This window comes from Tachyglossus aculeatus, chromosome 22 (genome assembly GCF_015852505.1).
Source record: "Tachyglossus aculeatus isolate mTacAcu1 chromosome 22, mTacAcu1.pri, whole genome shotgun sequence".
Lineage (NCBI taxonomy): Eukaryota > Metazoa > Chordata > Mammalia > Monotremata > Tachyglossidae > Tachyglossus > Tachyglossus aculeatus.
The window spans coordinates 31,683,857-31,710,252 of NC_052087.1; the positions used below are offsets into that span (position 1 = coordinate 31,683,857).

The following is a 26,396-nucleotide window of genomic DNA, read 5'->3' on the forward strand; positions in this document are numbered from 1 at the left end:
CTATCCAGTAGGTCGCATTGCTTGTGTTGCTGGTAAGGTTTCCTGAATTCTGGGAGCCAGTTCTTGCAGATAGTCCAGCATGGCATTCTGCAATCTGGAAAGAATTGGCTCAGTTGTAACAGAAGAGAAAACAGTGTTAGAGACGGCCAGCAAACTAGGATTGACCTGAGGGTTCCCCAGGGAACCTTGTTGGGTGTCTGCCGGAATTACTTATAGCTTGACTTTCAGCGGTCTAGATCACAACACTAAATCAAACATTCAAAAATCTGTAATCTTTGAAGATTCCACACATGGAGTCTGATCAGCTAAAAAATCTGTTGTTGGAATATCATGAAGAACAGATCAAAAACTCTTCAGTCACCTTATTTTGGTTTGTCTAAGGACCTAGGGCAAATCCGTTAACTTCTCTGTGCCCCAATTATCTCATCCGTAAAGTGGGGATTAAATCCTCCAGTCCTCCTCCTTTCAAATTAGACCTGAGCCCCATATGGGACAAGAACTGGATTCATTCATTCATTCATTCAATCATATTTATTGAGTGCTTACTATGTGCAGAGCACTATACTAAGCGCTAGGGAAGTACAAGTAGGCAACATACAGAGACGGTTCCTTCCCAGCAATGGGCTCACAATCTAGAAGGTTCAACTAGAGACCGTTCCTTCCCAACAATGGGCTCACAATTTAGAAGGTTCAACCTAATAAATTTGGTATCTACCCCAGCTCTTAGAACAGTGCTTCACACACAGTAAGTGCTTAACAAATAGCATTCAAAAACTGAAATTGTGGAAATGATGCTTTTTGGTGTCTTGGTAGGCCTTCTATTTTCTATAGGGTGGAAACTAGGGCCTGTTTTCAGTGACTGGCTAGCAATGACTGTTTTATGTTTCCACCCAGGAAATCATCATAGGGGAAATCAGTCAATCAATCATTGGACTGCATTGAGCAGTTACTGTGCACAGAGTGCTATACTAAGCACTTGAGAGAATACAAAACCACAGAATTGGTAGACATGATCTCTGCCCACTAGGAGCTTATAGTCTAGAATTTACAGTCTGGAGAGGGAGAAAGACATTAAAAGGAATTACGGATCTGTATGCAAGTTCTGCGGAGCAGAACTTAAGTTCTGTAAGTTGGGTGGATATACAGTGCTTAAAGGGACCAGATCCAAATGCATAGGTGACACAGAAAGGAGGGGGAGAAGGGGAAAGAGCTTGGGGGTTAAAAGAGGAAACTGGAGACAAGAATGTTCTGGCTGCATTCATTTGTTCTATTCCTTGGAGTTGTTTCCTATTTCCAGAGCACAGGCTAGGATGTCAGAAGTCATGAGTTCTAATCCCAGCTTCACCACTTAGCTGTGTGACCTTGGGCAAATCAATTAACGTCTCTGGGCCTCAATTCCCTCATCTGTAAAAGGGGATTAAGACTGTGAGCCCCACGTGGGACAACCTGATTACTTTGTATCTACCTCAGTATTTAGAACAGTGCTTGGCACCTAGTATGCACTTAGGTACCATTATTATTATTATTATTATTATTATTATTATTATTATTATTATTGTTATTATTATTATTATTATTTCATACTCTTTCTCTGTGAGTTTCCAGTCACAGATCTATACCATTTAGTGATTATCTGTCTCTTTACCAAATGATGCTTTGGGAATTCATTGGAGGTAATTTCTGAACACATCAAGAAGCAAAAAACATTGTGTGTGTGTGTGTGTGTGTGTGTGTATGTCTGTGTGTCTGTGTGTGTCTGTGTGTTTTCAAGATAATCACTACCACCCTTAGTTAAAAAGGACCAACAGAAATCCAGGGAGGTTATATTTGCAGGTTTGCTGTCTCAGGCTGAGAAATGTTCAACTTTATAATTCATTCATCTCCTAGGCAACTGTAGAGGTGCAACTACCAGTTGAAATGATTATAATAGCCTTGTCCACTGGGCATGATTAAAAAGTTAAGTGACTGTGAGGTGCAATTACTGAACTTTTAAAGTAGGTTTAAGAGAGCCAGGAAATTGGGTCCACTGGGTCTTGTTAGGAACTGAATGGCAGCCAAGAGCATGAAAACATCCACTGAAATTAGGCCCTGTGTCTTCAGGCTCTGTGGGAGAGATCAACTCTGATTCTCATCATAAATTGTGGGGGGTGATCATAGAATTCTTATAGGCATAGGCTTTGTTCCTGGGAAGAAAGTCTGTTTGATTTTCAAGTTTTTTTCCTTAGGATGCCCTGTCTCCTCTCCTATTTCACTAACCTCGATCTGGAGCAGTTGGGAGAGTCGTACATTATAGACTGTCACAACAATACACTTCCTCCCTTGCTGAGGACCTCATAACTAATGCAATCTGGTGTAAACAAAGCTTATTAACGTTTGCAATTAGGCCCCATTGGTTGCAAATATTCTCAGGCCTTCCAGAATTTTTGTTCCCCTCCTGACTCCATTCTGACAGGACTCTCCTGCCTTCCTGAGGGGACAACTAATTGGATTCCTCATGATTGACTAAGTAACCCAAGCCCCTGGTTTGAAATGCAACTCTACAGGTCCTGCCACAGAGTAGCCAAAGGAGTTTATAGAGGCAGGAGTCAACAACAAACTCGAACTGCTCTTGTCTGGTCCTTCATCACATCTCTTTTGCCCCTAAGACTTTCTCTGGCCTGAGTGAAGGCCTCAGCTATGGTTTGGAAGAAATGGATTAAGGAAAGAAAAACCAACCACCTGCCCCACAAAAAATAGGCCCTGTTCCCCTTTCCCACTTCCCTCCCCTTCTCCCAAAAGTAATGGTAGCAGACCAGAATAAACAGAACATATACACATATAAATTTATCTAGTACCTCATCTGTAAAATGAAGGTTAAATCCTACTCTCTCCTACTCCGACTATAAGCCCTATGTGGGACAGGGACTGTGTCCAAACTGATTATCTTATATCAACACCAGCAGTTAGTACAGTGCTTGGCACTTACTAAAGTGCTTAATAATTATAAATACAGTAATAATAATAACTAAAATGGCTATCGGTTTCCAACAATGCTTCTCCTCCAATGTATAAATATATAGTTATATAGCTGTACGGTGTGTATAAATTTCTATATTGTCACAGGCTGGTGTTACTTGGCAAATGTATGCCTGAAGACCTGAAAATATTACAGTTTCACTTAATGGAAGTGAGAATCCCGAGATTAACAGGTTGTTAAAGTAGATAATTTTGACATTAGCAGCAATGTTGCCCTTAAGAACTACACCTAAAATAACTTTTTAAAAACTCATGACATAGTAAGGAGCATTTGTAACCCTAGAACAAGCTGGCCAGATAATAGTACAGACCATATATTAATGCACAAAATATAAAAAAAGATTAAATGCATTGATGTACAATTAAGCTGGTCCTAGGTGTCAAGATACATTAAGCACAGGCTTGGGAGTCAGAGGATGTGGGTCCTATTCCCAGCTCTGCCACTTGTCTGCTGGGTGACTTTGGGCAATCCACTTCACTTCTCTGAGCCTCAGTTACCTCATCTGTAAAATGGGGATTAAGACTGTGAGCCTCATATGGGACAACCTGATCACCTTGTATCTAACCCAATGCTTTGAAAAGTGCTTGGCACACAGTAAGTGCTTTATAATAAAAATAATAAAGGTATTTGTCAAGCACTGTTCTAAGTGCTGGGGAGGATACAAGGTAGCCAGATTGCCCCACGTAGGGTTTACAGTCTTAATGCCCATTTTGCAGATGAGGTAACTGGGGCACAGAGAAATGAAGTGGCTTGTCCAAAGTCATACAGCTGACAAGTGGTGGAGTGGGATTAGAACCCATGACCTCTGACTCCCAAACCCGGGCTCTTTCCAATGACCCATGGTGCTTAACAAATACCATTATTATTATTATTATCATTATTATTATTATTACATACCTGTAGCATCAGATGTACTAAACATTAAGCACAGAACAACAAGGTACAACCTTTTTGTGAGCTCAGTGTGCCCGAGATTGTTGTCCCACACTGGCCTTTAAAGCCACACATGTACTAATAGGTGAACTTCACCTCAGTGGTATGTTCTTCAACTATGAAGGACAACTACATAAATAAACTATACAAATAAACATCTACTTTATATTTATTTATACAGTTAAATAGCAATGTATTTTTCCTGAGAAAAAGCCACCCAGAAGAATTTAATGTTTAGACCTAGGAAAATCCATTGCCTACTCTACAAAGATTTTCTTGTGGTTTATTCATTTGCGATTCTGGAACATTCATTCTTGTTACTCTTTAATTAGGCATTTGCAAATTAAAGTATCATGTGCAACACCTGATGATGTAAAACTTGATGAAAACATTTATATTTTTCAGGTTAATATGACCTTAAGATAGACAATATAGAATATAGAATTCAGATAAGTGTATTATAATCACGGACACGAACTACCTAGGGGCTCTGTAGCCATGACCCATGAGGTCACCATTGAGTAGTTGTTTACTATCCTGCACATTTGTCCTACTCACCTAAAATGTAATATAACAAGCACTGTTTACATACTGAAACAAGGACAGCGTTCCAAGACCTCACAAAAAATGACCTCATTGTTTGTGATTGTATATTGTTATTTGACATTAAGTAAATGTAGCATAGCCTGGGGAAAGAGCATGGGGCTGGTCATCAGGAGAGCTGGATTCTAATCCTGGCTCTTCCATTTGCCTGCTGTGAGACCTTGGGCAAGCCACTTAACTTCTTTGGGTTTCAGTTTCCTCATTTATTAAATATGGCTGAAATATCTGTTCTCCCTCCCCTTAGACTGTGAGCTTTACGTGGAACAGGGACTGGGATTCTGTCCAACATGATTATCTTGTATCTACCCCAGTGCTTGGCACAGCATAAATGCTTAACGAATACCATTATCATCATCATTACTAATGAGGTTATTTAGTTGTCCTTCAGATTTGAAGAAGTCACCACTGATAGTGAAATTCACCCGTGAGTGGATGTGTGACTGAAAATGTTAATGGCCACAGTCTGGCCATATTGTTAAGCTTAATGTTTGCACTGCCAGCACTTTCTCGATAACAGTACTCCAAGCTTGTGTATCCTAAACAACTGCCCCCCTAGTTTTCAGCTGAGATGCAGAATTGTCTGAGGTTTGGTTTTTACCAAATGATTAAAACATTTCTGCTTTCTCACTGCTTTTGGTTTCCTGATTTTGGCTCTCCATACAGTAGTTGTATGAGTTTCCTGCTGGCACTCATTATGTACAACACATAGGAATGAAAGTGCTTCAGAAGTCTCACAGAAGCAGGGATATTACAACTACTCTACAGAAATTCAGTTTGGAATGAATTTAATGCCATGTTGAAACCATATTCTGACTGTCTCCCAACCAATCTTTTTTGCCTTCTGGATTCAAGCCTCTACCTTCTGTCTCTAGTTGCATCAATGGACAGTGTATTGCCTAGGTAACAAAATGCAATGGCAGTAATTCTATCAGGGGCGTTTTTGGGTTTTGCTCAATATTTAGTGGCAATACAAGAATACAAACAATGCAATCCGGGAACAAAGTCTCCCACCACTGAAGCTGTGATCACGTTTCAGTAAACTCAAATAAGATAAGTAAAATGAGTGGATGAAAGTAGATTACCCCGAAATCGCTGTAAGGTGAGCTGAAATTGGGCAAATGTAAACAAAGGGATCAGAGAAAGTGTTTCAGCTACTGGGAGACAAATGTGGAAGAGGGATAAGCAGGGAGCACTGCAGTTGAGAAAGAAGCAGTTCTTTTTGAGGCAAAGCTCTCAGAAAATCGAGACAGAGGCAAAAACAAGACAGCCCCAAGATGCTAAAGATAACAACCGCAACAACACAATGAAAGAAAATCTTCGCCTGCAAATAATGAGGGTGGGACTGTGGATAACACATTAGGATTTTCAGACACATCACTGCAGAATTTGACTTAGAGGGATATTCTTCTAATACAGAGAACAAATATAACTTTCAAAATTTGAACATCTGGTATTGAGCAACATAATTACTCCCCCTCCCCCCTAAATTATTCCTTGAAAGAAGGTCCTGGGGATATCATGTATACCCTTCTTAGTGATTGGGGCTGCACTGTGCAGAAAATAAGGGCTGGAGACATAATCAATCAATCAATCAATCAATCAATCAATCGTATTTATTGAGCGCTTACTATGTGCAGAGCACTGTACTAAGCGCTTGGGAAGTACAAATTGGCATCACATAGAGACAGTCCCTACCCAACAGTGGGCTCACAGTCTAAAAGGGGGAGACAGAGAACAGAACCGTAACAGAGAACAGAGTTTACGGAAATCCGTATTACTCCCTCACAGAGATCTCCGCTCTCTGGACCCCACCCATCTTTCGGAGCGCCTCACACCCCACCTCGCCGCCCTCTCCTCTCTACCCAGTCTTGATGATCAGATTACTGCTCTCAACTCTACCCTTTCTACTCAGCTAGACTCGCTCGCTCCCCTTTCCCTTCGTCGCTCTCGCACCACTAACCCACAGCCCTGGATCACTGCCACTGTCCGCCTCCTTCGCTCTTATGCTCGAGCTCCCAAACGCTGCTGGCGAAAGTCTAAACACCATGCCAACCTCGTTCACTTCAAGTTTATCCTTTCCTGCCTTAACTCAGCCCTCTCTTCTGCCAGACAAAACTATTTCTCCTCCCTTATTGACACCCATGCCCATCACCCCCGCCAGCTCTTCCGTACATTCAACTCCCTTCTCAGGCCCCCGGTTCCTCCCCCTCCTCCTTCCCTCACCCCCAACGATCTGGCCTCCTACTTCATTAACAAAATTAAATCCATCAGGTCCGACCTCCCCAAAGTCTCTTCCCCCCTTTCTCCAACCCCCCGGCTCTCAACACTCTCTGCTACTCTCCCATCCTTCCCAGCGGTATCCTCAGAGGAACTCTCCTCCCTCCTCTCAAGTGCTACTCCGGCCACCTGTGCTTCTGACCCCATTCCCTCTCATCTTATGAAATCTCTCGGTCCATCCCTTCTCCCCTCCTTAACTTCCATCTTCAATCGCTCACTCTCCACTGGTTCCTTCCCCGCTGCCTTCAGAACCACATAATCAATGAGATTCTATTGCTTAGGTAGTGGGGTCAACCATGGTGTCTTTATTTAATTTGGAAGCAAGAAGACAATTTTGGTAATGGTAAGCTGAGGTTTGATTCATTCATTTTTTAATTTTTTTTTTAGCTTTCCACTCTCCCATAGTCTAATGATCACACATTTTAGCATCACCAATCACCTGGGCAATGAAACACCCCAAGCTATTCAACTACCTAGATTTTGTACTACTGCTCTGGATACTTCCAGGTCCTTGTAGAATTTTTCTTTCCTTTCATCTGGATGGGTCAGTGTTGGGACTTGAGTGCTAAAAATGGATGCCAAACTCTTGGCTTTAGAGGCAAGCATAGGGTTATTAGTTGGTTGCTGGACATTTTAGGACTTGAACTTTAGCTTGTCGAGGCCACATACGAAAGATGCCCACCTATCGACCAGTCTATTTAGTGAGCACTTACTATATGAAGAGCACTGTACTAAGCTCATTGAAAAAGAGAGCTCCCTAGGTGAAGGTGTAGCTAGCCTGTTTCCTTGAGCTGTCTGTTAATTCAGTAGTATTTACTGAGCACCTACTGTGTGCAGTGCACTGTATTATGTCCTGGAGAGGGGTCAATAATAGTAAAAGACAAGGTCCTTATCTTTGAGGAGCTGACCATCTAACAATTAATTTGATTTCACTCAGTGCTTGTGGTAACAACTCCATAACTGGCTAGTTTGAAAGCATTCAGGCACAGTCCTTGTCCTGGCAACTGTTATAATCAATGTCATCTAATGATCTGCTGTTCTACACCACAGTGGTTATTTTGTTTGACTTTAATAGTAATAACAATACTACTACTACCAATAATAATATTGACATTTATCAAGTGCTGACAAAGTGCTATTCTGTGGGGTAAATGGCTAATGAAATTAGATGCAGTCATTCTCCCTCATGGGGCTCACGTGGGTTCCTGAACTTGTGAGGATCATTTGTATGTAGCCAGTGTGGAGGTGGTTTAAGGATGAGCCGGAAAAGGTTGTAGTGCCAGGCTGGAAAGGGGTGGGAAGACTCTCCAGCACAGGCTTGGGAGGCAGAAGGACCTGGGTTCTAATCCTAGCTCCACCACTTGTTTGCTGTGTGACCTAGGACAATTCACTTAACTTCTTTGTGTCTCAGTTCCCTCTTCTGTAAAATGGGGATTAAAACTGTGAGCCCTGTGTGGGACAAGGACCCCTCACATCCAAGCCATCACCAAAACCTGCTGGTCTCAGCTCCGTAATATTGCCAAGATCGGCCCTTTCCTCTCCATCCAAACCGCTACCCTGCTCGTTAAAGTTCTCATCCTATCCTGTCTGGACTACTGTAACAGCCTCCTCTCCAATCTCCCATCCTCATGTCTCTCCCCACTTCAATCCATACTTCACGCCGCTGCCCGGATTGTCTTTGTCCAGAAACGCTCTGGGCACGTTACTCCCCTCCTCAAAAATCTCCAGTGGCTACCAATCAATCTGCGCATCAGGCAGAAACTCCTCACCCTCGGCTTCAAGGCTGTCCATCCCCTCGTCCCCTCCTACCTCACCTCCCTTCTGTCCTTCTCCAGCCCAGCCCTCACCCTCCACTCCTCTGCTGCTAATCTCCTCACCGGGCCTCGTTCTCGCCTGTCCCACGGTCGACACCCTGGCCCATGTCATTCCCCTGACCTGGAATGCCCTCCCTCTGCACATCCGCCAAGCTAGCTCTCTTCCTCCCTTCAAGGCCCTACTGAGAGCTCACCTCCTCCAGGAGGCCTTCCCAGACTGAGCCCCTTCCTTCCTCTCCCCCTCGCCCTCCTCTCCATCTCCCCCACCTTACCTCCTTCCCTTCCCCACAGCACCTGTATATATGTATATATGTTTGTACAGATTTATTACTCTATTTATTTATTTATTTTACTTGTACATATCTATTCTATTTATTTTATTTTGTTAATATGTTTGGTTTTGTTCTCTGTCTCCCCCCTCTAGACTGTGAGCCCACAGTTGGGTAGGGACCGTCTCTATATGTTGCCAACTTGTACTTCCCAAGCGCTTAGTACAGTGCTCTGCACACAGTAAGCACTCAATAAATATGATTGATTGATTGATTGATTGATTGATTGACTGTGCCTAACTCGATTATCTGGTATCTACTCCAACGCTTAGTACAGTGCCCGGAACGTAGTAAACACTTAACAAATAAGCGGGCTTCCCAGACTAAGCCCCACTTTTCCTCATCCCCCACTCCCTTCCGTATCATCCTGACTTGCTCCCTTTGCTCTTCTCCCCCTCCCAGCCCCACAGCACTTATGTATATAGCCGTAATTTTATTTATTTATGTCGATGTCTGTTTACTTGTATTGATGTCTGCCTCCCCCTCTAGACTGTGAGCTCACTGTGGGAAGGAATTATCTCTATTGCTGCATTTCACAAGCACTTAGTACAGTACTCTGTAGAGAAGCAGTGTGGCTCAGTGGAAAGAGCCCGGGCTTTGGAGTCAGAGGTCGTGGGTTCGAATCCCGGCTCTGCCAACTGTCAGCTGTGTGACTTTGGGCAAGTCACTTAACTTCTCTGGGCCTCAGTTCCCTCATCTGTAAAATGGGGATTAAGACTGTGAGTCCCCTGTGGGACAACATTATCACCTTGTAACCTCCCCAGTGTTTAGAACAGTGCTTTGCACATAGTAAGCGCTTAATAAATGCCATTATTATAGAGAAGCAGCGTGGCTCAGTGGAAAGAGCCCGGGCTTTGGAGTCAGAGGTCATGGGTTCAAATCCCGGCTCTGCCACTTGTCAGCTGGGTGACTTTGGGCAAGTCACTTCACTTCTCTGGGCCTCAGTTGCCTCATCTGTAAAATGGGGATTAAGACTGTGAGCCCCCCGTGGGACAGCCTGATCACCTTGTAACCTCCCCAGCGCTTAGAACAGTGCTTCACACATAGTAAGGACTTAATAAATGCCATCATTATTATTAATATTATTACTCTGCACACAGTGAGTGCTGAATACGATTGAATGAATGAATGAATGAATGAATGAATGAAATACCATACTTATTAATGGCCTCGGGGATTTGATCTGGCTCAAAAGCCCATTGCAGGCCATGATCTAGTGAATTCAAGTGGTAGAGTGGCATTTCGGCTCTACCTATATCCCTTTTCTACCTCCGAGGGATGCTGTCAGCAGCAAGTCTGTCTTCTTACTCTATTGTACTTTCCCGAATGCTTAGTATAGTGCTCTGCACACAGTAAGCACTCAATAAATACCACTGATAGATTGTTGGGAGCATGGGAAGCTATTGGCTCTGTCCCTTCCATGTCAAGCCCTTGAGATAGTGATAGATGTCTCCCCTTCCCCCTAAACCCTCCGGAGGTAGTGGCCTGGCTTTCTAGCATGGTTTAGTGGAGATAGAGCATCAGCCTGGAAGTCAGGAAGACCTGGGTTCTAATCCCAGCTCTGCCATATGTATGCTGTGTGAACTTGGGTGGGTCACCTAACTTCTCTGGGCCTAAGTGCCCTCATCTGTAAAGTGGGAATTAAAACTTACCACATGTTTTGTTTTGTTGTCCGTCTCCCCCTTCTAGACTGTGAGCCTGTTGTTGGGTAGGGACCATCTCTATGTGTTGCCCATTTGTACTTTCCAAGCGCTTAGTACAGTGCTCTGCACATAGTAAGCGCTCAATAAATACGAATGATGACGATAGTAAGTGCTCAATAAATACGATTGAATGAATGAATGAATGAATGAATGGAACAGGGACTGTGTCCAGCCTGATTATCTTGTATCTACCCCTGTGCTTAGAACAGTGCTTGGAACACAGTTAGCACTAAATGAGTACCATAATAATAATAATGATTATTATCCTCTTTTTCCTGTCTCCCAGTGCAGGCAGTGGAAGATATTTAGCCCCAGTTAGAAGTGGAATCTGTGGTTATGGAAGAGAATATCTTTGCCTGCGCTCCTCAACAGAAGTCAGTGATGTGGCCTCTCATCAGAGACAAGTTCATGAGAAGCAGCGTGGCTTGGTGGAAAGAGCCCGGGCTTGGGAGTCAGAGGTTGTAGGTTCTAATCCCGGCTCCACCACTTGTCAGCTGTGTGACTTTGGGCAAGTAACTTAACTTCTCTGTGCCCTCATTTACCTCATCTGTAAAATGGGGATTAAGGCTGTAGGACAACCTGATAACCTTGTATCTACCCCAGCGCTTAGGACAGTGCTTGGCACATAGTAAGCACTTAACAAATACCATGATTATTATTATTATTATTATTACCTGCTTTGAGTGACAGTGTTGAATACATTGTTCACCAGCTGTTGCCAAGCTGAGATAATGGAATAATAATAATAATAATGCCATTTATTAAGTGCTTACTATGAGCAAAACACTGTTCTAAGCACTGGGGAGGTTATAAGGTGATCAGGTTCTCCCACGGTGGGCTCACAGTCCATCCCCATTTTCCAGATGAGGTAACTGAGGCCCAGAGAAGTTAAGTGACTTCCCAAAGTCACACAGCTGACAATTGGCAGAGCGGAATTTGAACCCATGACCACTGACTCCAAAGCCCGGGCTCTTTCCACTGAACCATGCTGCTTGTCTATGGAATGGAGAATGAGTACCACACCCAATTCTTCCAGAGCACGCTGGGAACGTGTCTGTTTATTATTGAATTGGACGCTCCCAGGTGCTTAGTACAGAGTACTCCACACAGAAACGCTCAATAAATACGATTATTTGACATTTGGGCTAGAACTTTAGGGAACGCAACAGTGGTGTTCCAACAACACAAGAGCGAGTGGGTAAAGGATTGTCAGAATAAATGGACGCAGACTCAGGGTACACACTGTACTGCATTGTGAGATTTGCCACTGTAAGGTTTTGTACAAACACAACTCTGGCATTGTAGGAAAAGTTGGTGTGTGATGGGCAACGGTATATCAAATAGCCACATGAGGGCAATATAAGATTAAATTTGAAGGCAACAGTTTCTCTTTATTATCATTTGAAGAATTTATCATAGCTGGAAAATTTGCAGTTAATACAAAGCTGAACTCTGAATAAGGGCTTTGCTAAATAAGTCCCACAAGCACAACACGGCCACTTCTATTACCTTATTAAGGGATCTCACCCTTCATGTTTTCCCTCCTGAAATGAAATGTAAATAGAAGTACGTTTCGGCTTTAAAATGACATCATTACGTATGTCTTCTGCTTTTGGGATTTAAAGTATTCACGGCAGATCATCTTGTCATTATCACTTCAGTGTTTATCGAATAGATCTATTATTTGTCTAGCACTCCATTTATATGTCTAGTCATGGTTTTATTTCATTTGATTTCCAATTGTGTCTATGGCTACTGGGAAGGAACGGCCAGGAAAAGGCCAGGAAAGGGGGGTTTAGTGAGGGAACATCTCCAGAAAGAGGTGGTGTTTTGTAAGAGGGGCTTCAACGTGAGGAGAGCTGTGGTTTGGTGATTTTGAGAGGAAAGGGCATTTCACGCAGAATAAAGGGCTTGGGTAATGGATTGGAAGTAGGAGAGTAAAGAGAGAGATACAGTAGGAATTTAGTTTAAGAGAAGCAAAGAAATTACTCTCTCCCTCTCCCTTTCAAAGTCTTACTGAAGGCATATCTCCTCCAAGAAGCCTTCCCTGACTAAGCCTTCCTTTCTTCTTCTCTCACTTCCTTCTGCATCACTCTGGCTTGTTCCCTTTGTTCATTCTCCTTCACAGCCCCACATCACTTCTGTACGTAGCTGTAATTTATTTTTCATCTATTTATTTAGTTATATTATCTGCCTCCCCCTCTAGACCGTAAGCTCATTGTGGGCAGGGAATGTGTCCATTTACTGTAGTATTTTACTCTCCCAGGCTCTTAGTACAATGTTTTGCTAACAGTAAGCACCCAATGAATACGATTGAATGAAAAAAAAGAGCAGAAAATGAAGACGTCTACTGAAAGGATTTGAGTGCCTGCAAAAAAATTACCTTCAGAAATAATTTTGCCCCATGCAGAATCAGCTAGGGTAGGGAGTAACCATGCTTAAAGAAAAGGATGGACCAAATATCCCTAAGAAAATCTATGCTTTTCCATAATAATACTAATAATAATAATCATGGCATTTGTTAAGTACTATTTTCTAGGCAACGTACTGAGCACTTGTGTGGATACAAGCAAATCAGGTCAGACACAGTCCCTTTCCCACATGGAGCTCACAATCTCAATTCCCATTTTACAGATGAGGGAACTGAGGCTCAGAGAAGTGAAGTGTCTTGCCCAAGGTCACACAGCAGACAAGTGGTGGAGCCGGGACTAGAATCCATAGCCTTCCGACTCCCAGTCCCCTGCTCTATCCGTTATGCCATGCTGCTTTCCTCTCACTCCCCCTGTAAATATGCTATGCATTCTTGCATATTTCTCCCCATTAGATTGAAAGCTCCCTGAGATCATATGGACTATTTCCTCTACTTCTATTTCTACTTCTTTCTACTTCTATTTCTACTTCTTTCTACTTCTATTTCTACTTCTACTTCTATTGAAGTCCACAAAATGTGTAGCCAAATGATCTCCATGCAATTGGCACACAATAAATGCTTCTGGGGCTGAAATAACAATGACAGTGATGAAACTGCTGCTGCTAGTGGTGATTATAGTAATGTACGGAGTGGGAGGGGTGATGGAAAATTGCATTTTGAGCCCAAATCTGCCCAGGGTAATTATAATAAGAATCAAAATAAAAGTGTTTACTGAGTGCCCACTGGGCATAATGCACTGTACTGCAAGCTCCAACACGATGCTAGGCCATGCTAGAAGCAGGTGGCCTTGTGGATAGAGGATGGGATTAGGGGTCAGAGAGACCTGGGTTCTAATCCTAACTCTGCCATTTGTCTGCTGGGTGACCTTGAGAAGTCACTTAATTAATCTGTGCCTTAGTTACCTCATCTGTAAAATGCGGATTAAGGCTGATTTCCATGAGGGACAGGATCTTCTCTTTTATGGTATCTGTTAAATGCTTACTATGTGCTAGGCCTCATACTGAGCACCAGGGTAAATGAAAGCTAACCAGGTTGGACACAGTCTCTGTCCCACATGGGGCTCATACTTGAAATCTTCACTTTGCAGATGAAGTAACTGAGGAACAGAGAAGTTAAGCGACTTGCCCAAGGTCGCAGAGCAGAGCCAGGATTACAATCCATGTCCTTCTGACTAGGAGACCCATGCTCTATTCACTAGGCCATGTTGCTTTCTACTAACTTGTATTTATCCCAGCTTAGCATAGTGCTTGGCACATAGTAACTGCTTTAATAAATACAATAAAAAAAGTAAAATCGTATCTCCTTCTCTAACCCCTCATTTCCCCAACTATTGGCCCTCCCTTTTGTGCCACCTAGGCACTTGTGTCTGTACCTCTTAATAACAATAATAATAATGATAGTATTTGTTAAGTGCTTACTATGTGCCAAGCACTGTTCTAAGCACTAGAGTAGATACAAGGTAATCAGGTTGTCCCACAGGGAGCTCACAGTCTCAATCCCCATTTTACAGATGCGGTCACTGAGGCACAGAGAAGGTAAGTGACTTGCCCAAAGTCACATGGCTGACAAGCGACAGAGCTGGGATTAGAACCCATGACCTCTGACTCCCAAACCTAAACTCTTTCCACTGAGACACGCTGCTTCTCCACTATTCACCCCACTTTCACAACCTGATTTTTATATCGTTATATTCTGCAGCTTCCCCTATCTGCAATTTATTTAAATATATATCTCCTCTGTTAGATCCTTAGCTCTGTGAGGGAAAGAATCATTCATTCAGTCAATCATATTTATTGAGCACTTACTGTGTACAGAGCACTGTACTAAGTGATTTCATTCATTCATTCAATCATATTTATTGAGCACTTACTGTGTGCAGAGCACTGTACTAAGCACTTGGAAAGTTCAGTTTGGCAACAGAGACAATCCCTATCCAACAGTACAGCAATAAAGAGAGACATTTCCTGCCCACAGTGAATTCATTCATCCATTCAATCATATTTATTGAGCGCTTACTGTGTGCAGAGCACTGTACTAAGCACTTCGTCATCATCATCAATCATATTTATTGAGCGCTTACTATGTGCAGAGCACTGTACTAAGCACTTAGAAAGTACAATTCGACAATATATAGAGACGGCCTTAACCAACAACGGGCTCGCAGTCTATATGGGGGAGACAGACCGCAAAACAAAAAATAGGCAGTCTAGAGGTGGGGAGACAGACATCAATACAAGTAAACAGATGTGTATCATCTTTTTCTTTCATGCTCTCCGGAGTCCTTAGCAGAGTGCTCTGCACACAGTAAGTGCTCAATAAATGCAACTGATTGATTGATTGATAACCCTCAGTCCACAGTTACTGCGAGACATCTCAGGAAGTGCCTAGAGTTCATGGAAGTAGCATGATCTAGAAGAAAGAGCATGGGCCTGGGAGTTGGAGGACCTGGGCACATAGTAAGCACTTAACAAATACTATCATTATTATTATTATTATTAAGAGGTACAGACACAAGTGCCTACGTGGCACAAAGGGAGGGCCAATAGTTGGGGAAATGAGGCGTTAGTCAGAGAAGGAGATACGATTTTAATTTTTTTATTGTATTTATTAAGCACTTACTATGTGCCAAGCACTACACTAAGCTGGGATAAATACAAGCTAGTAGACAGCAGCATGGCCTAGTGAATAGAGCATGGGTCTCCTAGTCAGAAGGACATGGATTGTAATCCTGGCTCTGCTGTGTGACCTTGGGCAAGTCTCTTAACTTCTCTGTTCCTCAGTTACTTCATCTGTAAAGTGAAGATTTCAAGTGTGACCTGGGTTCTAAACTAGACTGTTAGCCCGTTGTCGGGTAGGGACCGTCTATATGTTGCCGACTTGTACTTCCCAAGTGCTTAGTCCAGTGCTCTGCACACAGTAAGCACTCAATAAATACGATTAAATGAATGACAGCCTGTGTCCAACCTGATTTGCTTGTATCCATCGTAGTGCTTGGCTCATAGTAAGCTCCTAATATTTATTACTCTATTTATTTATTTTATTTGTACATATTCTATTTATTTTGTTAATGTTTTGTTTTGTTCTCTGTCTCCCCCTTCTAGACTGTGAGCCCACTGTTGGGTAGGGACTGTCTCTGTTGCCAACTTGTACTTCCCAAGCGCTTAGTACAGTGCTCTGCACACAGTAAGCGCTCAATAAATACGATTGAATGAATGAATGAATGAATGAATGAATAAAACGGGTCTGCCACATGCCTGCTGTGTGACTTTGGGCACCTCACTTAACTTCTCAGTGCCTCAGTCGCCTCATCTGTAAAATGGGGATTAAGAGCGTGAGCCCCCCTGTGGGACGCCGACTGTGTCCAACCTGATTACCCTGTATCTACCCCAGTGCTTAGAAGAGTGCTTGGCACATAGTAAGCACTTAATAAGTACTATAATAATAATGATTACTAGCAATTGTAATTAATCAATATAATTTAATGTATAATATAATATAATTATAACAGCTGAGTTAACTGAGGCACAGAGAAGTGAAGTGGCTTGCCCAGGGTCACACAGGAGACATGTGGTGGAGTCGGAATTAGAACCCTTGAGCTTCTGATTTCCGGACCTCCGTTCTCTCCCCTACATCCTGCTGCTTCTAAGCGCGTGAGAGTATTTATAACTGAGTTGGTAGACACAGTCCCTGCCCACAACGAATTTATCACTTTACACCATGTGTCTAGTATAATGCCTATTTCATCATATGGCATCATATGCAAAGAAGCAGCATGGCTTAGTGGAAAGAGCCCAGGCTTGGGAGTCAGAGGTCGTGGGTTCTGATCTCGGCGCCACCACTTATCAGCTGTGTGACTTTGGGCAAGACACTTAACTTCTCTGTGTCTGTTACCTCATCTGTAAACTGGGAATTAATAATGATAACAATAATTGTGGTATTTGTTAAGTGCTTACTATGTGCCAAGCACCAGTATTAAGCACCAGGGTGATACAAGTAAATTGGTTTGGACACAGTCCCTGTCCCACCTGGGTTAGGTTTTCAGAGGGATGATAAGATCATCAGATCATAAAACTTGCAATTCCACCACAAATAATTATGAGTGATGAACTACCCCAATAGATACTTCTATGGAAAGCAACTTGGAGCTAAATAATCCTTTAGCATAATTAGAGAAGCAGCGTGGCTTAGTGGAAAGAGCCCAGGCTTTGGAGTCGAGGGCGTGGGTTCAAATTCCGGCTCCTCCACTTGTCAGCTGTGTGACTTTGGGCAAGTCACTTAACTTCTCTGGGCCGCGGTTCCCTCATCTGGAAAATGGGGATTAAGTCTGTGAGCCTCACATGGGACAACCTGATTACTTTGTATCTACCCCAGTGCTTAGAACAGTGCTTTGCACATAGTAAGCACTTAATAAATGCCATTATTATTATTATTATTATTATTAACTTATAATTTCCCTTTCTTCTAACTGCATAGAACAGTGCTTTGCACATAGTAAGTGCTTAATAAATACCATTATTATTATTATTAATAATTTCTGATTTCCCTTCTAATTGCATAGAACAGTGCTTTGCACATAGTAAGTGCTTAATAAATGTCATTATTATTGTTATTATTATTATAAAAACATATTTCCTAAACTCACTCTCTTTTTATCTAAAAAGTCACCAAAGGCTTCCTTTGGTGTCCATCCTTATTGTTGGCATCAGCAGTATTAAGATGCCAGCAGTCGATTTACTACAGTTTAATTTAAGAAAGACTGTAGGAACTCATGCTTTACAAGTTTAAGCTGACACTATTGCGCACAGGTATTTAATTTGCCAAGTAAGGATTTATTTTTTTTCTTATTAATACTTTGGCTAAAAAAAGAGTGGAATCAATAAATCAGTCAGAGAAACAGCATGGTCTAGCAGATAGAGCAAGGGCCTGAAAGTCAGAAGGACCACATTTTAAGGTATTAAGCGCTTACTATGTTCCAAGCTCTATACTAACCACTGGGGTAAACACTAGCTAATCAGGTTGGATACATTCCCTGTCCCTCAGGGGTCTCATAGTCTTAATCCCAAATTTACAGATGAGGCACAGGGAAGTTAAGTGACTTATCCAAGGCTAAACAGCAGACAAGTGGTGGAGCCAGGATTTGAACCCAGGTCCTTCTGACTCCTAGGCTCGTGCTCTATCCACTAAACCACAGTGCTCCTCTAGGACCCGGGTTATAATCCCGGCTCCACTACTCGTCTGCTGTGTGACCTCGGGCCAGACACTTAACTTCTCTATGCCTCAGTTACTTCATCTGTAAAAGGGGGATTAAGACTTTGAGCCACCCTAGTTAGGATAGGGAGTGTGTCCCACTTAATTATCTTGTATCAATCCCAGTGCTTAGTACAGAGCCTGGTATGAAGTAAGCACTTAATAAATACCATAATTAAAAATCAATCAATCATATTCATTGAGTGCTGACTGTGTGCAGAGCACCGTACTAAGTGCTTGGGAGAGTAAGGTATTGTAGAGTTGGTTGATCTGTTACCTGTCCATGAGGAGCATTCACACGTGGCTCAATGGAAAAGCGCATGGGCTTCGGAATCAGAGGTCATGGGTTCTAATTCTGGCTCCACCAATTATCAGCTGTGTAACTTTGGGCAAGTCACTTCACTTCTCTATGCCTCAGTTCTCTCATCTTTAAAATGGGGATTAAGACTGTGAGCCCCACCTTGGACAAACTGATCACCTTGTATACCCCCAGCTCTTAGAACAGGGCTTTGCACATAGTAAGCACTTCACAAATACCATCATTATTAGAGAAGCAGCATGGCTCAGTGGAAACTGCATGGGCTTTGCAGTCAGAAGTCATGGGTTCAAGTCCTGGCTCCGCCAATTGTCAGCTGCGTGACTTTGGGCAAGTCACTTAACTACTCTGTGCCTCACTTACCTCGTCGGTAAAATGGGAATTAAGACTGTGAGCCCCCTGTGGGACAACCTGATCACCTTGTAACCTCCCCAGTGCTTAGAACAGTGCTTTGCACATAGTAAGTGCTTCATAAATGCCATAAAAAAGTCTTAAGGATATTTATCTGCATCCAACACACCACAGGTTATCTATTCATTTATCTATCTATCTGCTGTAAAGATTGAGGGTGGGTAATAATAATATTAATAATTTTGGTACTGGTTAAGCACTTACTATGTGCCAAGCACTGGTCTAGATGCTGAGGTAGATACAAATTAATCAATTTGGACACAGTTCCTGTCCCACCTAGGGCTCATTCATTCAATCAGTTGTATTTATTGAGTGCTTACTGTGTACAGAGCACTGTACCAAGTGCTTGGACAGTACAAATTAGTAGTTTGGCTCAGTGGGAAAGAGCCCGGGCTTTGGTGTCGAGGTCATGGGTTCAAATCCCGGCACTGCCAGTTGTCAGCTGCGTGACTTTGGGCAAGTCACTTAACTTCTCTGGGCCTCAGTTACCTCATCTGTAAAATGGGGATTAAGACTGTGAGCCCCCCCATGGGACAACCTGATCACCTTGTAACCTCCCCAGTGCTTAGAACAGTGTTTTGCACATAGTAAGTGCTTAATATATGTCATTATTATTATTATTATTATTACTAATGAAGAGAGACAATCCCTGCCCACACTCTTAATCCCCATTTTACAGAAGAGAGAATTGAGGCACAGAGAAGTTAAGTGACTTGCCCAAGATCTCACAGCAGACATGTGGCAGTGGGAGGATTAGAACCCAGGTCCTTCTGATGCTCAGGCCCGTGCTCTAACCACTAAGACACACTGCTTGCTATCTAGATTGCTGTATAGATTGAGGGCGCATGTATTTGTGTATCTGGGAGAAGCTGAACTGTTTTAGAGAGAACAATAAGGAGATGAGTGGTGATAGCTTTCATCTTGGCTTTTAAGGATTTTATTAAGGGACTTCTCTGTGCCTCAGATACCTCATCTAACAAATGGGGATTAATACTCCCATTTGGGACATGAATTCTGTCCAACCTGGTCATCCTGTGTCTACCCCAGTGCTTAATACAGTAGCTGGCACATAATAAGTACTTAATAAATGCCATAAAAAGGGTCCACAGAGCACCGAGTACTTCATTTTAATGTCAGAGCTCGGAGTGGAAGGCAGCTCAGATGCTTGGATGATGCACGCACTCCTGGTCCATGAAAGCAGGATCAAGGAGGAGCTGGGGGTGATCAGGAATCCAACGATGGCCTGCCCCACCTCCCAGAGACACTGCACCCTTTGGGAGTCAAGAATTCTGTAAGTGGTCCTCTCAGGAAAAAGGTGAAGGACCATAAGCCCTCAGTAAAGAACATGGGAGCTGAATAACAATAATAATAATAATGGCATTTATTAAGCACTTACTATGTGCAAAACACTGTTCTATGCACTGGGAAGATTACAAGGTGATCAGGTTGTCCCACAAGGAACTCACAGTCTTAATCTCCATTTTACAGATGAGGTAACTGAGGCACAGAGAAGTTAAGTGACTTGCCCAAAGTCACAGAGCCAAGTGGTAGAGCCAGGATTTGAACCCATGACCTCTGACTCCAAAGCCCAGGCTCTTTCCACTGAGCCACTGAATGCCACGATGTTTGAGAGAGCCTCAGAGATTATTTAGCCAATAACAATAATAATAATACTACTACTAATAATGGCATTTGTTAAGCGCTTACTATGTGCAAAGCACTGTTCTAAGAGCTGTGGGGGTTACAAGGTGATCAGGTTGTCCCACATAGGGCTCACAGTCAATCCCCATTTTACAGATGATGTAACTGAGGCTCAGAGAAGTTAAGTGACTTGCCCAAGGTCACACAGCAGAAATGTAGCAGAGTCGGGATTTGAACCCATAACCTCTGACTCCAAAGCCCGGGCTCTTTCCACTGAGAAATGAAACTTCTCTCAGGAAACTGGCTGGGAATACAGCATAGCCTGGTGGGAAGAGCAGCAGAGAAGCAGCTTGGCTCAGTGGAAAGAGCATGGGCTTTGGAGTCAGAGGTCACGGGTTCGAATCCCAACTCTGCCAATTGTCAGCTGTGTGACTTTGGGAGAGTCACTTAACTTCTCTGTGCCTCAGTTCCCTCATCTGTAAAATGGGGATGAAGACTGTGAGCCCCCCGTGGGACAACCTGATCACCTTGTAACCTCCCCAGCGCTTAGAACAGTGCTTTGCACATAGTAAGTGCTGAACAAATGCCATTATTATTATTAGTATTATTAAGAGCTTGAGCCGGGAAATGGACAGATCCAGGAGACTCAGCCGCCTGCTCTGCCACATAGCTTCTCTGTGCCTCAGTTCCCTCAGCTATAAAATGGGGAGTAGATAGCTAGCGTTATGACTTCCCCTTAGATAATGTATCTTGTGTGGAACAGAGACTGTCTGATCTGATTTATCTTGTAGCTACCCCAACACATATCACAGTGTAAGCAGCGTGGCTCAGTGGAAACAGCCTGGGCTTTAGAGTCAGAGCTTCATGGGTTCAAATCCTGGCTCCGCCAATTGTCAGCTGTGTGACTTTGGGCAAGTCACTTCACTTCTCTGTGCCTCAGTTATCACATCTGTAAAATGGGGATTAAGACTGTAAGCCCCCCGAGGGACAACCTGATCACCTGGTAACCTCCCCAGAACTTAGAAAAGTGCTTTGCACATAGTAAGCGCTTAATAAATGCCATTATTATTATTATTATAGTAAGTGCTTAACAAATACCATTATTATTATTATTACAATAATTATTATATAACCCTGATTTTTTTTGTGTGTGTGTGTGTATGTATGAGAGAGAGTGAGAGAAGAGAAGGAAAGTTGAGGAACCTGCTTTTGAAACATTTCCATGATTACATAACTTTGAAGGCTCCAGCTCCCTTTGATTCAAGTTCTTTACCTGGAAGCGCTGGGAAAAATCAATGGCCATGGGATGTGAGTCCCACAAGGGGCTCACAATCTGTTTATTAGAAATCGATCTTTGGCCACTTCTTATTCGTACTTGCAATAACTCTGCCTTCTCTTCCAATCACTGACACTACTTCTCCCCATGACTCCCTTTGTCACTGCACCCAACAACTATTCCCGACGTTAAATTCCTCCTGAAGTCTCAGTGCTCCAACATTCTCAACGACCCTTGTCAACTACTTTGTTGACAAAATTGAAACCATCAGGCATGAGAAGCAGCCTGTCTTAGTGGAAAGATTATGGGCTTGGGAGTCAGAGGGCGTGGGTTCTAATCCCAGCTCTGGCACTTGTCTGCTGTGTGACCTTGGTAAGTCACTTAACTTCTCTGTGCCTCAGTTCCCTCATCTGTAAAATGGGGATTAAGATTGCGAGCCCCACGTGGGACAACCTGATAACCGTGTATCTACCTCAGCGCTTAGAACAGTGCTTGGCACATAGTAAGTGTTTAACAAATACCGTTATTATTATTATTATCATTAAAAGTTCCCCAAATTTCCCCATCATTTTCCCAACTCTCTTTCACCCCTTTTCCACTCCCAAAATTAAATAGAGGAAAGAGGTATGTTTAGAAGTGTCCCTCTCCTACCCACTCCTAGCAACTTTCAGAGACTCCCTGCTCTAATTTCTAGGACTGATTTAACTGAAATTATACTTTTACTTCTCCATTTCACAAGATTCAGAAATGAAATCAGCATATAGATCATGTGAAATAAATACAAGCCATCTGCAGAACTCTTTGTAATATGGAATTAGAGAATAAGGCTAAAATCAGCAGTGGCTTATCTTGCCTCATATGGGTAGGGATTAGACCAGGAATAAGGACAGCAGGTAGGGAAATGTTCTACATGGTCCTTTCTTCTTCTCCTTTTTTTAAAAATAGTATTTGCTAAGCACTTACTATGCGTCAAACACTGTTCTAACTTCTGGGTGGGTACAAGTTAATTAAGTTGGACATATTCCCTGTCTGTATGGGGTTCACAGTTTAAGTAGGAAAGATAACAGGTATCCTCATTTTACAGTTGAGGAAACTGAGGCAGGGAGAAGTGAAGTGACTTGCCCGAGGTCATACAGCAGACAAGTGGCAGAGCCGGGATTGGAATCCAGGTCTTTCTGGCTCCCAGGTTTGTGCTTTCCTTACCAGGCCATGCTGCTTCCCACTAGGCCAAATTACTTCTCTTTATCAATCAATCAATCAATCAATCGTATCAATTGAGCGCTTACTGTGTGCAGAGCACTGTACTAAGCACTTGGGAAGTACTTGATTCGTTTGCCTAGGGGGTGCGGAACTTACCCTTCAAGAAGAGGGGACCTCTTCACCTTCTCTATGGGTTACCTGTCTGGATAAGGTGGACAGAGAGACATTGGGATCACACCTGCCATCTGATTTATGGAATAGCTGTTGGAAAGATTTGCCTAAACTTCACAAGTGAGCTCCAAAGGGCAACCAATGGCTCCTTGTGCTGGTTTTTTACGATATTTGTTCAGCACTTGCCATGATCCAGGCACTGTACTAACCACGAGAGTAGACACAAGCTAATCAGGTTGGACACAGTCCATGTCGCACATGGGGCTCACAGTCTTAATCTGCATTTTACAAATGAGGCAACTGAGGCACACAGATGTGAAGTGATTTGCCCAAGTTCATACAGCAGACAAGTGGCAGGTGGGATTAGAAACCAGGTCCTTCTGACTATCAGGCTGATACTCTAATCACTAGCGCTGACTCTCCTGGGTAAAGGGAGGCCAGGGAGAGAAGCTGAGCGAGGAGATAAAGGGGAGTAGGAAAAATATTCACTCTGATATATTCCACTGGAGACCCTGTGACATAAGTGGATTAAACTCAGATGTAGACAAGATCCCATTTCATTCATTTATTGCTCGAACTACAGTATAACACAAGATATTCCATCCCCCCCATCTTACCTCCTTCCCTTCCCCACAGCACCTGTATATATGTATATATGTTTGTACATATTTATTACTCTATTTATTTATTTATTTTACTTGTACATATCTATTCTATTTATTTTATTTTGTTAGTATATTTGGTTTTGTTCTCTGTCTCCCCCTTTTAGCCTGTGAGCCCACTGTTGGGTAGGGACTGTCTCTATATGTTGCCAACTTGTACTTCCCAAGCGCTTAGTACAGTGCTCTGCACACAGTAAGCGCTCAATAAATACGATTGATGATAATGATTGATGATGATATTCCTATAGGAGATAATGTTCTACAGGAGATCCTGAAAATGGTGTTCAAAGTCCCATAGAACAAGGAAGTATATTTTCTTAGCATAATGCTGATTAGATGATAATGTCTGGAAAGAACGAAAATGTTTATTTTGCACAGTTATATTTAATGGCAAATATTAGTATGTCCATTTAAAGACTATGAGAAAATGGACACTTCTTAGATGCATTCAAAGACTGCATTGGTTTCTTTGAAAATGAGACGGAAATGTTTCCACTATTTGAAAGCATTGCTTTCAGGATTTGGCATTACAGGAAATTTGTTCTGTCCTGTGTTCTAAACATTTGTATTATGCATTGATTTGCAACCCCGGTGTAGTCATGTCTGTGGGATTGTTGCAGTTGTACCTGACTGTTGAGCAGACATTGCCAGACTCACTACTTGCTAATATTTCCCTCTCCTCGTCTCCCTTTGCATTCAGATCTCCAAAGTTTTTAATATTTATGGTCCTTATTCATCAGTGGTATTCACTGAGTGCTTACTATGTGCAGAACACTGGACTTGGGAGATTGACAGGCACGCCCTGCCCACAATGAGCTTACAGTATAGAGGGGGAAACAGACATTAACATAAAAAAAAAATAATTTGAAGATATGTACGTAAGTGCTTTGTGGCTGAGGATGGAGTGAATATCAAATGTCAAAGGTCACAGATCCAAGTGCATAGATGATACAGAAAGGAGAAGGAGCCAGGGAAAAGAGGACTTAATCAGGGGAGGCTTATTAAGTGCTTATTAATCGTCAAACACCATGTAAGGTGCTGGTCTAGAAATGGTGGAGAAGCTAGGAAAATCGGAAATCAGGTACTTCTTGCTATAGTTTCCTAGCTCTTGATGTCTCAAAGATTAATAATAATAATAATGATTACGGTATTTTTTAAGCACTTATTATATGCCAAGCACTTTTCTAAGCTCTGGGGTAGATACAGGGTAATCAGGTTGTCCCATGCGATGCTCACAGTCTTAATTCCCATTTTACAGATGAGGTAACTGAGGCACAGAGAAGTTAAGTGGCTTGGCCAAGGTCACATAGCAGACAAGTGGCAGAGCCGGGATTAGAATCCACATCCTCTGACTCTCAAGCCATAAACTCCTAAATATTAAGATTAAGTATTTCTAGGTTAACGCTATTTTTTTTAACCAAATACATTCACTGTGACAATTTGCCATCTAGCACTTTTGTCAGTGTGGCCTTCACTTCTGTGTTCCTCAGGCTGTAGATGAGGGGGTTAAGCATAGGGATAACAAGACTGTAAAACACAGAAACCTCCTTATTGTACTTCCCAGAATCCCCTTTCCTAGGCTGTCGCAGATACATGAAGAATAATGTGCCATAGAAGATGGTGACTACAGTGAGGTGGGAGGCACAGGTGGAGAAAGGTTTGCACTTTCCTTCAGAAGAAGGAATCTTCAGGATGGAAACCAGGATGCAAACATAGGAGACGAGGATGGTCAAAAGAGAACTGGAGAGATTTAGGGCGGAGAAAATCAAGAGCTGATTCTTCTTCGCAAGAATGTCGGAACAGGAGAGGGCCAGAAGTGGTGGGTCAGCACAGTAGAAGTGATAAATGATGTTGGAATCACAGAAGGAGAGCTGGAAAGTCAGGACAGTCTGGATCGCAGAGTACAGGAATCCATAGGTGTAAACTCCAATCACCAGCTCTCTACAAACCCTCTCGGTCACAATAGCCATGTAAATCAGGGGCTTACAGATGGCCATGTAGCGGTCATAGGCCATGGTAGCCAATAGGAAGCACTCTGTGGTGGAGAAAGCACTTGAGAAATACATCTGGGCAAAACATCCAGCAAAGGAAATCATTTTTTTCTTCCTTAAAAAGTCTTGCAGCATCTTGGGAGCTATGGAGGAAGAGTAGCAGAGATCGATGAATGACAGGTGGCTGAGGAAATAGTACATGGGAGTGTGAAGTTGGGAGCTGACCTGGATTAAAAGAACCATCATCAGATTTCCTACAAGGGTGGTGAGAAAAATAACTAGAAACACCAAAAAGAGCGGCAGCTGAAGCTCTGGATGATCCGAGAATCCCATGAGGACAAATTCAGTCACGGTGGAATAATTTCCTCTGGCCAT

At 42.7% G+C, this 26,396-nt stretch overlaps 1 protein-coding gene across 1 annotated transcript; it reads right to left on the reverse strand.

The window, feature by feature from the left end:
- Nucleotides 1–26,396, reverse strand: LOC119944040 (olfactory receptor 1030-like). The gene is made up of 2 exons (XM_038765266.1): nt 25,462–26,396; nt 1–94 (listed from the first exon to the last, which is right to left on the reverse strand). The coding sequence occupies exons 1-2, from the start codon at nt 26,394–26,396 to the stop codon at nt 1–3; spliced, it is 1,029 nt and encodes a 342-aa protein (XP_038621194.1).